Genomic DNA, 13,952 nt, shown 5'->3' with positions numbered 1-13,952 from the left:
ACCCCTACCCTGCCTGCCAATGTCTTCCATCCACTCAACTTGCCTTTCACACTCTTTCACTTGTCTATCACGTAATTGTTTCTTCTCTGTCTCCCCAGCTTAGATTAAAACCTCTGTAAGAGCAGGAATTGGAGTCTTCTCTGTTTATGATGTCCCTGGCATATGGACACGGAAGATGTATTTGTTCAACAAATGTGTAACCTATGATGGGGTGTCTGCCAAAAAAAGATGGGAAGATTCATTAAAAAAGAAAAGAATCTGAGTTACCGCCCACCAACTGCTCCTCTGGCTACTTATCAAGCTCCTTAATGGCCATGATCCCAGAGGCACACAATCGAATCTCGGAACTAAAGCAGCATTTGGCAGAAATCCCTCCAGACTTAATTACTAAAATACCAGAATTCCAAACTCATGCGGCCACAATATCACCCGCGCGACATCATATGCTCTTCATAATCAGCAATAGAAAACAAATTATCTAATGATGCCTTTTCTGCAGGTCTGATTGTTGGGGGAAAATTCCAAATAATAATGTTGGGTCTTTTGTCGAAATATTGAATGTAATCAAAGTAGAGAGAGAGTAAAGTGGAAATCATCTGCCACACAGGTAGGGGGAGGGGTGGAATGGGGGGTATACTGGGGTTCTTGGTGGTGGAAAATGTGCACTGGAGAAGGGACGGGTGTTTAATCATTGTATGATCAGGCTTAAACGAAAGCTTTGTAACTGTTCTCACAGTGACTCAAAAAAGAAAGAAAGAAAGAAAGAAAGAAAGAAAGAAAGAAAGAAAGAAAGAGAGAGAGAGAGAAAAGAGCAAAGGCTCAGGTCTGGGTGGGGGAACCTGCTCTTAGGAGATTCTGGACTGGAAGTTATCTGTGGCCCAGGCCTGTGTTCTGTGTTCTGGGCTGGCTGGGGGAATCTGTACTGGATCTGGAGTTAGATAGGACAGCAGCTGCTTCCCAGCTGGCAGGATGGACATGCAGCCACTATTCTCCCTGAGTTTGCTGCTGGTACCTGGCTGGCCATTCTTGTAAATAGTGTATAGAGAACTTGCCCAGGCCCACTGTTCTCACAAACCAGAGTGTGCCCTCCCTCTCTGTCCAAGAGGACAGATGTCATAGAGGTGGCATGTTCCAGTGGTTCCTGAAAGCACTAAAGCCCTGCTTCACTCATTGCCTCCTTTTAAAGAATGGGTGGAGAGGAAAAGTATAAAATTAAGAGCTCAGTAAATCAGACCAAAAGACTGGCTTTGCTTGCCCTCTCAAGAAGAAATGCACTCTGGGGTCAGAGAGAGAGGGTACAGGAGGAAAGGTGCTTGCTTTGCATATGGCTCCCCTGGTTCCACACCCCCAACACCCCCAGCACTGCCAGGGGTTGGTCTGTCACTGTCCTCCCGTTGTTCATCGATTTGCTCGAGCAGTCCCAGTAACGTCTCCATTTTTTTGGAGACTTGTTGTTACTGTGTTCGGCATATTGAATACATCATGGGTAGCTTGCCAGGCTTTGCCGCTCGGGCAAGACACTCTCGGTAGCTTGCTTGGATCTCTGAGAGGGGCGGCCCAGAGGGGCAGAGGAATCAAACCTGGCTCGGCCGGGCTGGCTACACACAAGGCAAATGCCCTACTGCTGTGCTAATGCTCCAGCCCAGCCAGGAATTGGTCATTCCTGAGAATTTCCAGATCTGGTCCAACACGCTGCCCCTCCCCAAAGGAACCGAAACTGAAACCAAACTAAAGAAGAAATGCATCCTGAATCAGCTGCTGGATTTGAGTATATGGAATAAGGGGAGGCCAGAGAGCAAGAGGGCGAGAGGAAGAGATAAAGTCAATGTGACTTGTCTCAGAACAGGAGTTGCTAATTAAGCAACCTTGATCAAAAATTTTACATGAAGAATGGAACTGGTAATTGCTTTTGTTTACCTAGATATCAAGTAGAATTGTAGCCTTTACTCTTTCCTTCTTTCCTTCCTTTCATCTTTCCTTCTTTCCTTCCTCCGTTCCTTTCTCTCTTCCTTTCTTCCTCCCTCCCCTCCCTCCCCCTCCCTCCCTTCCTCCTTCCCTTCCTTCCTTCCTTCCTTCCTTCCTTCCTTCCTTCCTTCCTTCCTTCCCTCCCTCCCTCCCTCCCTTTTTCTTTTTCTTTTGCCTGCCTGCCTTTATTCCTTCCTTCTTTCTTTCCTTTCTTTCTTTCTTTCTTTCTTTCTTTCTTTCTTTCTTTCTTTCTCTTTCCTTTTTCTTTCTTTCTTTCTTTCTTTCTTTTTCTTTCTCTCTCTCTTTTCTTCTCTCCTTTTACTTGCTTTCTCTTTCCTTTCCCTTCCTTCCTTCCTTCCTTCCTTCCTTCCTTCCTTCCTTCCTTCCTTCCTTCCTTATTTCTCTTTCTCTTTTTCTTTCTTCTGACCCAGGGATACTCAGGGCCTAATTTTGGCTCTGTGCTCAGGAGGGACCCTAGTGGTGCTCAGGATACAACTTACTCAACACCTTACACCATCTCTCTGACCTAAAATTGTGACTTAAGTTTCATCTCTTCTTGAAAGCAGCTAATACTTGGGGATTTGGGGTCATTCCCCTCCGGCCCCCATTTTGTCCAAGAGAAGTTCCTGCCTATAGACATTGCTGACAGGTCATGCTCTTCCTAGCTACCATGGACTTGTCTTGTGGGTGGTATGGGCTTGTTGATTGGTTGCTAGTTTTTGCTGCAACAGTCCACACGACGATATGGTTAAACTATTTCCACTTGGGTCAATCCTAACCCATTAAACTATGCAGCCCTTTCCCTCTTTAAGAAAATTGATTGGGGCTGGAGCAATAGTACAGTGGGTAGGGCATTTGCTTTGCCTGCGGCCGACCTGGGTTTGATTCCTAGCATCCCATATGGTCCCCTGAGCACCACCAGGAAAAATTCCTAAGTGCAAAGTCAGGAGTAATCCCTGATCATCGCTGGGTGTGAGCCAAAAAGCAAAAAAAAAAAAAAATTGATTGTATGCTCAGGATTTGAACATACAATGGTCAGCAGGTAGGCCCTAGTCTCCTTCCTCCATCTCCTGGTTACTGTCAACCCCCCACAGCTGTGTCCCCATCTCTTACTCTGGCCCCCACAGCTACTCTCACAATGCCAGAGGGCGCCTCTGAGAAGGACCATCAGAATAAGGCCTAATAGGGGCCCCTGGGTAGATGTTACATCAATTGCTCAACCTCTTGGTCAAGATAGATCTAACCGTGCCCCAAAATAGCTGCAGAGATTTGTTCTTGCACACGATTGCTCAGGAGTACCACTGCTTCTAAATTGTTTGAAAGCAGAACAACACAGAGGGATGTCGGGAGAGGCTGGTAGAAACTGCACTGATCAGGAAAGGGAAATGTCACATTACCTGCGTAGACTCAAAACGAAACACCCCATTTTCTGTAATGTGAACTTGTCTTTTGTGTTAGTGAGACGCCCTGTCTGCTCCATTTGAATGGTTAACTCGTCTGTCAGTGCCCCAAGTATGTTCTGCTTATGGGTTTGGGTTGGTTCTGGTTGTGGGTCCAAGGGTAAATAGGCAAGAGTTTTATTTGGTTTGTGGAGCATACCCAGCAGTTCTCAGGGCTGACACCTGACTCTGTACTCAAAGATCACTCCTGGTGGTGCTCAGAGGACTGTAGGGGATGCTGAGGATTGAACCTGGGTCAGCTGTGTGCAAGGTAAGCACCCTGCCCACTATTCTATTTCTTTAGTCCCTAGAGGAGAGTTCTTAATTGTGGTGTGTCACTTTAGGGGATTAAGAAAATGAATGGTCCTGATAAATTTTTGGAATGATTTTCAAATGAACACGAGTAAAATAATTTGGTTTCCTCTGCAATGCTTTGAGAGAAAAACAAGCTTCTTTTCATTAAACTTGCTCATCTAAAATAGACCCAAATGATAGAAAACTGGGTATCCTTTTTTCTCCACTTATTATGAAGACCCTAAAAAATGTGTAGAGAGCATTATTTTTGGGGGGTGGGGCCTGGGGCAGTATGGCCTTAATATTAGGAACCCATTTAAAATGGCCAATAGAAGGAATGAAAAAAAAAGTTACAATTCTATAGCAACAGTGAGCTGGTCTTTAAGGTTTTTAATTGGATTGGATGAGCTCGGGGCTGGTCTGGCTTGCTGTCTGTGAAGCACTTTATTCAGGTGCTCTGGGGTGACTCTGGCCTACCGTCTCACTCACATAGGACTGTCCTGGTTTGACAGCTGTTGGCTGAATCCCCAGGTGCTTTCAGGGCAAAGACTGTTGTCTTAAAACCACCTGCCATCTGTCGGTGAAATATTTTTTAGATTCTCAATGATGAATCACTTATTTATCCTGCTGTTCCTTCTGCTGCCAGGCCAGATTTACCTATTGGACTTGATCAGGGGTGAGGGGGAGGGGGCATGCTGGAAAAGCTCATCAGGAAGCTTTGCTCTGTGCGAAGTTAATATTGCAAGGAGCCATCTCTCTGGTGCCATCAGGCTTTCCTATGCATTTGCGCAGCCTGGGAGAGAAAACAGCGCAGTGGTCTAGCCTAAGCCTCCTATCAGCTTAACGCTGCAGCCACTGACTGCTGGTGTGTTTGAGTTTAGAGGCCTGGATTTCATTGCTAACACTTTTGTTGCAAGATCAATGTCTAGCCAGATGTGACACAATAAGCCCTCGGTGACGACTGGTTAAGTGATAACCAAGGTCTGTGACTCCAAAACAGACAAAGATGATCTCATCTAGGGCCACCAAGAGTGGTTTTCCCAATTTAGCCCACCAGACCAAGGGATCTAACTGGAAGAACTATCAAAGACTCTGTCATTGTGAGAGGGCTAGGCCAACCTCAAAAAAAGAATATAGGTAATGACACTTAGGAGACACTTAGGAAACTCTTCCCCTAGGGTAAGGTTAGGAGGAAGTAAAGGCAGTTATGGGAAGAGTGGGCATCTGGGGGGTCTGAAAAAGAGGACTCAGACACAGCAGCAGTGACAAGTGCTCATGGAGGAACAGGAGGCTCAGGTGACAGAACGCCTCCATCCGTGAGTGACCCTCCCAGTCCTGATCACAAGATGCCCTTCTCCACCGACTCGGCTTCACACAATCAGATTTTATTATTGGTATCATCATCTTTTGTCCAAAAGCAAAAAAAAAAAGTTTATCAAGATGGTTCAAAGTTAGCATTAGTCACATATCTACAATAGTCTTATCATTCTTCTATGCTGCTTGCCCTCCACTATTTTTCACCCCAAGTTCTATGCTAAATAGCAGGAGCAAACCCCCCAGGTGTAGAAAAACTGAATGCCTTCAAGCATTGCCCATTTCGCTGAAGTTCCCTAGGCTGCTTGCCTAGAGAAATGACCCGGTCCCAGGTGGGTGGGATTTTATTCTTACCATATAGAGTAGGTGTGCTTTTGAGGGAGACTCTTTCTCCAGCCTCCCATGGGGTCAGGGTCCTGTGCTGGAGTCCCAGGTGGGAGGGGGGACTCCTACACCATGAGGCCCAGCTCCTGCCACCAGTCCCCTCTGCCAAAGACAAGAGAGGCGGTCTGTTGTGTGACCCACCCGTCAGAAAGGTGTTAAGATATTCCAGCAAAACCTTTAGAAAGAAACTGTCCTAGACTGGTCTGGTTGATGTGGGACCTGGTGAGAATAAGGCACACCTGTGTCCAAGCAAAGCACCAGGGTGCCAATATCCACAACTAAGCATTGATCGGCTGCAAGTAACATTTCTCATTACGTTCCCTATGTATGCACCAGGCGCATTTGTTGCTGGGGGAGCAGTCCTAACATGCTACTAGAACTCTTGCTAGCTCTGAATACCTAGGAAGCAGGGTGCAGTTCAATTCTCAGGACTTCATAATGGCCAAGCTCCTTGGGTGTGTGTTGGGAGGTGGGGGTAGGGGGTTGCTCCTGACTCTGAAGGGGGACTTCATCAGAAAATTCAAATGAGACAGGAGAGTCTCATCAAAATTCTAACACAAGAAAACTTTGGCAAACTGTATAGGTTACCTTTTGTGCGTTGGAAAAACCAGCCTTTGTGGACTCTGACCTAGCCATGGTGGTGGGTGGCCAAGGCATCTGGATGCACTGTCAGTCAATCAGTCAGCACGCCCCTCCCCCCACCACCTTCAGGGACAGGCCAACACAGCAACGTGACTACTGGTTCAGCCAGCCGGGGGATGGGGGTGGGGGGGGGGCAGCCTCCTTCGAGAGATCCCAGAGAAGTTGGGTTGCAAAACAGATATCTGCAACCAGGTAAGCCAGGGCCCTTTAGGAAAATTTAGATTCATATGGTTTGGAATCCAGAGATTCCATTACGTACAAAAGCAGAGGAAGTCACATTGCACTGCAGCAGGATTTTTGCATGCAACATCTGCCCGAAGTTATGACCTGATGGTGTGTATTTGGTAGCTCCTGGCCAAGCCAGACTGCAGGAGTAACAAGGGGTCGCTAGCTCCCAGGGGTCTGGGAAATGCTGGGGGGGAGGGGTTGGGGGTTCACCTAAGCAGAGGTCTGTTCTTTCCCCTGAAGTCACCTCACGTATGCAGAGGCCTTGCCTTGAAACCCTACCACTCCAGTCCACAAGGGGGCCTGCCTCCTAGACAGGGACCAACAGTGCCTTTCCTTAATGACGCTCTTCATAAGAAATGGAAGAGCCAGATGCAGGCTTCCCAAGCCCTGCTGACCCCTCAGACCAGAGTCTCTCTAGGAAGTGTTTCATCCTGCACCAAAGACACCAAGACAAATCGCCCGCCTCAAGCCAGCGAGAGCTCAAGGTGAAGATAAGCAAAGACCCCAAACTCTGCAAAGGAGGCAGTGTGGCCAGGCCAATGCAGAACCTCTGAGCCACTGCAGCAGAGGAGAGACCTGCACCCCTGCCCCCAGGGAGAGGATGTGAGAAATGTCGATGCTTCAACCAGGAGCTCTGAAGGGGGCAGTCCCATGAACCACAGCAGCACCTGGTTCAAGTGGCACTTGCAACTCAGCTGCTTGGCGAGGCCATGGGGCCCCAGGACATCCTCTCCTCAGAGACCCAGGATGCCGTGTACGGGCGGAGGACTCAGGGCCACCCCTCCCTGTGCTGCTGCGAGATGCCGAGCACCGACTTGTGGAGGATTCTGCACTCTTGCAGGGACTTGGTGAGGTCAAAGAAGCGCCTCCTGGGCACCTCTAGGGTCTCGATGCTGCAGTGTTGGTAGGTGGTCCCGTTCCTGTGTTCGGCCACAGCCAGCACCGTCTGCAAGTTATCGGTGGGCCGGAAGTGACGCACGAACCTTCGGCCAGATGGTGATCGGATGGCAAGCAGCAGCCTGGGCTCGAGATCAGATGGTTCCTCCATGTCCCCAGTTTGTTTCTGGGACCGAGGCACAGATTTCCCTTCCAGGGAACAACTTCCTTGAGCCCTGAGGTCTCCCTCACTGGTCTTCAGGGTATGAGGCTCCTCGTGGTAGAGAGCCCAGGGGCTGCCCAGTTGCAGTGACCCTGCCTTCTTGGCTATGGTTTCCACCACCTCCTCCTCCTCCTCCTCCGGGGTCCTCCTGTTGATGGATGGGAGGACTGGATACTTATTGAGGGAGGAGGCGGCCCCAATAGGGACCTGCTGCTGCAGCAGCTCAGGGATTTCATCAGGAGTTCCCTGGGGCAGAGACTTCGGGGTGCAGGCTCTGGGCTTCTGGCTGTTCGGTGATGTCTCACAGGGAATAGCTGAGGGTGGAGAAGATGGGGAGCCCTGAGCACACACCCCTGAGCTGGGGGGCCTGTGCAGGCTTGGCCGAGTTCGCCCCTTGGCAGACTTGGGCCTGATGACGTGCATATTTAGTGAGTTCTGATGCCAAGTGTAACTGTCAGTGGTGCTGAGGACAACAGAGTTGCGATCACCGGGGGCTCTGTTCACAGGGGCTTCTGTGGCCATTGCTTTTCAAGACCCCTAAGGAGGCATGAGAAAAGAGAGGTGAAACTTCCCGGATTCCAAGGCCCGAGCCCTTAGCCTCCGGGTGCCAGCGATGGAGTTAGAGCAGGGGCACCCTCCCTGGATTCCTGGCATCTGGAAAAGCACTCCCGCGGCAAGACATTCAATCATCCATTCATTCATTTCAGGAACCTGGAATATGTCAGTGAATCAGCAGCAAGGAATTCATTCATTCTTTTCAGGAACCTAGACTCCATCAGTGAACCAAAGTCCTTGCAACTTATCATAATGAGGAAAGACAGGTGTTAACCCCAAAAGTAAATGGGTTTTTTAGAAGAGTATTAACCACTCTGAGCCAGTGAAATAAAGTCTTGCACCAGAAAAGTCTATGGGTGGGAGAGTCTCAGCTAAGGAGCCCAAACGAAGAACTGGAACAAGCTATGTGACAATCTAAAGCAGAGGATGATTTTTCTGAAAATATTTGTCAAGCTGTGTGCCACATGGTCTCTGTTCCAGCTATTCAACCCTGTCACTGAAACACAGAATCAGCTCTGATCCATTTGCAAATAGATTGTGGTTGCAGAGTTCCAATAAAACTTTATTTAGAGAGTAAGTGAGCCAGCTTTGGGTTGCCCCCGCTTCAACCCTTGATCAGGTTGGTGTTAGGGAAAGTGTACACAGATGAAGGAAAAACAGAGGAAATTCCTGAGGCAGGGAAGATTTGGGGTGTTGGGTCCCAGGGTACAGCAGGATCCTATTTGTGGGGAGTCTTGGCCCATCCCACACATGTGGGACAGAGACCAGACATCGTCTGTCTGTCCCTGGGGGAGGGGGATGCAGTGGTCTGATTTGGTGAGCCTGTAGTTGTCTGTGCTCTTGGCACCCAAAGTCACCTTGCTGAGTCAGTCAGCAGGAACCCAGGCTCAGGACCTGCTGGAGAGCTAGTGGGAGGCCGATAGCTTCTCTTCGGGGTCATGGACACACTTTCTTCCTGGTATCTCACAAGCTTGTTTGCCCAGGGCGAGAAAGTAAAGCACTTGCGGGGATGTCTACCTCCTGTGCCCACCTAGGCAAAGCCACCAGAGACAACGCAAAAGCAAGGGTGTGTCTGTGTCTCATGGAACTGAGCTTCTCTTACAGACCCCCAATTTTAAATTTCATATGATTTTCACACGACACGAAATCCTTTATTGTTGTTTTTTTCTCCCACAACCACTTCAAAATATAAAATGAGTCTTAGCTGACCCCACCAAAATGGGGGTGGGGATGGAGGTAGGTAAGTGGTTTTATTATTATTATTATTATTATTATTATTTGCTTTTTGGGTCACACCTGCCGATGCACAGGGGTTACTCCTGACTCTGCACTGAGGAACGCCTGGCAGTTCCCCAGGGGACCATATGGATGCTGGGAATCGAACCCAGATTAGCCACATGCAAGGCAAATGCCCTACCTGCTGTGCTTTCGCTCCAGCCCCGGTAAATGGGTTTTAGATTAGGTCTGTGGGCGTGACCCACAGACCCTGTCCCAGACCCATGTCCAAGGGGCCCATATCCCAGGGCATCTCTTCTCTGTCTCTGTTGGTTGTTCCCACCTGTCCGCCCCACCACCCTGCTAGCCATGTGTCTGCGTCTGCCAGGCTGGTTCCTGGGTGTGGGACAAGCCTGCTGAAGTAAAGTTCTGAAGCACAGGCAGGCAGCGCGCTGCTCCCTGCAGTCCCAGAACTGCCCGACCACATCTTCTTCCTGTTCATGGTGTCTTAGTAGCACCTTCACCAGCACAGTCACCCCCCACCTCCTCCTCTCAGTGCTCAGTGAGTTCTCTCAGGACACAGCACAGTCTCAGTGGTTTCTCGGAATCCTGCGCCCTGGGACCGCTGCTCTCTCTGCCTAGGGCTGGCCAGGTCTGCCCCTTCTTATCCCCCACACACTTCCTAGCCATTCCCAATGCCTTGTGTTCTTCATGAGGCAGCAAGTTTGGGTATAAAGGATATAGGATGTGATGCTGTCAGAAATGGCTTCTAAATAGAGTGTGGTTGCTGTGTTCCAATAAAACTTTATTTAGAGAGACAAGACATGGCCTCTCTCATACACTTAGTTGTGTGTGTGACTGGGAGTAATCATCCTACTTTTCTGGAAAATAAATTTCTTCATTGTTAGAAAATTAGTTCTAGGACCTTGAAGACAGGAATTAATTGTCTCCAAACCAGTCTCTCTAACATGAAGATGGTGAAGTGAATTCCTCAAGGAAAGGCCATAAGCACCAGGCTTGGTGCTAAGTAAAAATGGTGAATTTTATTGTGCTTTATCATGTTTTGTGCTTTAGTTTTCCTGTCTGTTTAAATTCCTTTTTATGATTCAGGTCCCAAAGTTTCCAAGCCTTTCCCAGCTTTGTCCTTGGTGGTTCTACGTCCTTGGTGGTGCTTCCAGTTTCTGGCCCACAGCCAGGTATGTGCAAGCACCACCACTGAGGTGCACAAACTCTGAGAGCACAACAGAGGCACATGATCCCTGAGAGCACTGAAGCCAAAGGAACAGTCCCTGAGAGCAACACAGCCAAGGTGACAACCCCTGAGAGCACCACAGCCGAGGTGAAAGCCCCTGAGAGTACCACAGCTGAGGTGAAAACCCCTGCGATTCCCACAGCCAAAGTGACAACCCCTGAGAGCACCATAGGCAAAGTAACATCCTCTAAGAGCACCACAGCCTGGCTGAGATTCCTACAGTCAAAGTGACAACCCCTAAGAGCCCCACAGCTGAGGTGACAAGCTCTGTGGGCATTATAACTGAAGATGCACAGAGGCTGTAATGCATCTGATCAGGGGTGCTATCCCCAACCATGTGTGAGCACCACACAAGCACTACAATCAGGCCTTGCATGGCAACCGAAAAGTGTCACCCACCCTGACCAAGCACATGGGTAAGCACTGCCCCAGATGTGCAACCCTCAATGCCTATACTCCAAGGCGGGAGCCCAGTCCATCACTTCCAGCATGAGGGAAGGGGAGAAAATGTGCCATAAAAGCCTCCTCGTAGCCCCTTTCTTCTGCCCTGCTCTGTTCCTTCCATTTTACCTCCCATTCACTAATTTACCTCACACTCATTAATGCCAGGCTCCCTGTCCAGAGGGCAACTGGAGCCATCAGCTCTGTCCTCTAAGAGACACTGAGGCTGGGCAACACTCCCTTCCCCACACGCTCCACACTAGGCCCTCCCCACCCCGCCCCCCGCCCCCTTACACACCACTCTTTCACACTCCATGTGGTTGCTGGAGTTCAGGAGACTTCTCCTTCATAGGGAAAAAAGCCTGGCCGTCCCCATGGTAATCTATATCCTGATCAATTGTGCAGAATATGGGTTTCTGTGCATCTCCCCCCCCCTTTTGAGTTGAGCTCTAAAGTCACTTTCCCTAAAGCAGTTCTGCCCTTTAACCCGGGATGACTGGAGAAGACCATAACTGGCCCACAGTTCCGCCCAAGGCACACGCCCGCCCTTCATCAATCAACCCCACTCCCTGGTCCAGTCTAGCTCCGCCCCTCCCCCCTCCCAGTCTCCTTGCAGAATGGCTATTAATTTGCCACAGTTTCTACAGAATCATGCCAGGCTTGCCTTCCACCTCCCACACACGCCTCAGGAAGGCTTAACTGTCAGTAAGTTTGGTAACTTAGAAACCTCTTCCTTAACAACTTTGATGGGAAAAGTCATGTGTTCTCGCAGGCTCCCTGCGGGATTATTTTTAACTTCCGCGCTGGAGTCTGTGCATGCACTTTCCATACCTTGTGGTGCTTTATAATTATCCATGCTCGGGGTGTCATAGTCAAGACACCCTGGTCATAAGATAACATGACTGCGAGCTCGCTCAGAGAAAACCTCAATTATGACTAATTCTTCAGAGCCCACTCGCGGTTATTTAGAGACTAACACCTCCTTCAGGTAAAACCGTTCCATGGAACCTGCTTTCATAACCCGCTGCCTCCGCCCGAGCGCGGGGACCATCTGCTCAGTGCAGACTCCCCCTACTAGGACCACTGGACAAGGAAAGGGGAGGACACAGGTGTTTAGGGACCTGAGGCCCATTGGTGCCATACCACCCTGGTCCTCCTGTGGGGTCCTGAACTCTGTCTGCTTCCCTTCCTGGAAGGCTTCTGCAGCCTTTATAACCCTCCAGGATCTCTGCTCAGCCTCTTCCGCCACCTTAGGGTTTGGCAGGCTGTCAACCGCAAAGTGATTTGACAAGGTCTAGCTGTAGGCATCCATCAAGCTGCCAGCTGCATAGGCAAGTGGTCTGTTTACTTAAACATGCGAGCTGCACCTCAGAAGCCTGCTAGGAGCCAGGAAACAAACACGGATCACTGTTTCCAGGGAGTCGCCAATGGGGCAGGTGCCCATTATGTAAGATTGGGCAGCTGAGCTCGAAAGTAGGACCAAGAAATGGGATAGGTGCTAAAGTCATGTTTCTGCTTCCCGAAGGGTCAGATCACTTGGAATCCACAGTAAAGGCAGCTAAATAAAACCGCCCACCACCATCTGCCAGTATAGACCAAGGACACATACATTTGAATTGGTCTTTTTCAAATGTTTATCCATTAATCCCTATCCCTGCCAATCCGAGCTCCTTGGGAAGCTTTCTGGATGAAAAAAAAAAAAAAAGGGCTCTGGAGAACCAACAGGAGTTGGAAATTGGCCTGAGAACTGGGAAAGGTTGGTCCTCGTCCCTGTCCAACCCAGGACTCATGATTAGAAAAAGTGGGAGTGGAGAAACTGGACAAGTCACTGAGTGCAAAGGTTTGTGAGGGAGAGTGGGAACGATTCCAACAGCGGGGGAAGGGGCTCCGGGGGAGCGGGATCGCTTTAATCATTTCCAAATACAGAACATTCTAGAAGGAAATAAGCTAGGAGGAGGAGGAGGAGTAAGAAAGAGTTTCTTGAAGGCGAAGAGTAAACCCAGGTGACAGGGCGGCGTGGGTCCGGGGGAGGCTTAGAACTAGTTCCGGTCTTCCTGTGTGAATGGGTGGACCCTACCGTGCCCCTGAGTTCGTCCTGGTCAGTGTGGCCCAAGCAGAGGGGCCGCGCCCAGTGCTCTCAGGGCAGTTTGGAGAGGGGGAGTCGTCGTTCTAGTCCAGTAACCGGGAGCTCTGACCAGGCTGGGCTTTGGCTGGGTGAGTGGTCAGTACTCTCCCAAGGCTGACCAGCTTTCAAGGGAACTCCCTGGGGCCCGGGCTGGAAGACCCGCGGGGCGCCGGGCTGGGGGGGGGCGCAGCTTCAGCTGGGGGTGGGGTGGGGGGGCCTAGCCAGGGCTCTCACCGGCTCTCACCTGGTCGCTTGCTCCATCCGCTGCAGGCTCCGGGCTGCTCATTCCCGCTGGTAAACAGCCCCGTCTCCGGGGCAACCGCATCGGTGGGGGGCCACGTGCTTCCTGTCTGACCGGAACCGACCTTGCCCGGTGAGTGGGGGCTGGGGGCGGGGCGGAGGCGGTGGGACCGGGTCTGGACCGGTCCAGGGCCCCAGCTGTCTCCTCCTCCCTCTCCCCCTGCCCATTCCCAGCCTCCTGCGTCCTCTTCTGCTGGAGAGGGGTAGGGGACCGGGGTCGGATTGGCGAGCAGACCCATTAGTTCTCCCAGCGGTGCCCTTAGTTCTGACTTTGTCTCCGAGTCTGTGATTTCAACTGATACCTGGTCTGCCCGACTGGCTGGCTGCTTTCAGGTGGCTGCTTTCTCTTCTCGTTTGGGACCCAACTTGTGGGCCTCGTCTGTTTCCATGCGACCTGACTCTGCTTCTCCATGGGCCGCCTCCCACTCCTCGTCACAGTGTTCGCAGGCTGCTGCCCTTCCAACACCAGGGGAACCCCAGGAGACGCCCAGGGCACTGGCCTCTGCCCCTCTTCAATTCTGTGGCTGAGGAGCCACACCCCAGCCATTTTCTGCCAAGAATCCCCCCTCTCTGTCCTGCTCTCTCTCTACCTCCCACAGGATGTAACATCCACCAGTCAGTCCCCTTCCAGCCAGGAACTAAAGAGAGCTCGAGCAGTCGCAGGTGGGACCGTGAAATGGTGTCTCCCATTTCCACTGG

At 50.5% G+C, this 13,952-nt stretch overlaps 1 protein-coding gene across 1 annotated transcript; it reads right to left on the bottom strand.

Moving 5' to 3' along the window:
- Positions 1-6,822: 6,822 nt before the first annotated feature.
- UBXN10 (UBX domain protein 10) lies at positions 6,823-13,232 on the bottom strand. The gene is made up of 2 exons (XM_056123646.1): positions 13,198-13,232; positions 6,823-7,902 (listed from the first exon to the last, which is right to left on the bottom strand). Exon 2 carries the CDS (start codon positions 7,885-7,887, stop codon positions 7,036-7,038), a length of 852 nt encoding a protein of 283 aa, XP_055979621.1. The 5' UTR covers positions 7,888-7,902; positions 13,198-13,232; the 3' UTR covers positions 6,823-7,035.
- Between the last annotated feature and the right edge of the window lie 720 nt (positions 13,233-13,952).

Source organism: Sorex fumeus, unplaced genomic scaffold (genome assembly GCF_029834395.1).
Source record: "Sorex fumeus unplaced genomic scaffold, SorFum_2.1 ptg000047l, whole genome shotgun sequence".
NCBI classification, from domain to species: Eukaryota; Metazoa; Chordata; class Mammalia; order Eulipotyphla; family Soricidae; genus Sorex; species Sorex fumeus.
The sequence above is the reverse complement of the archived record's forward strand: the minus strand, read 5'-3'. Positions and strand labels throughout refer to the sequence as shown.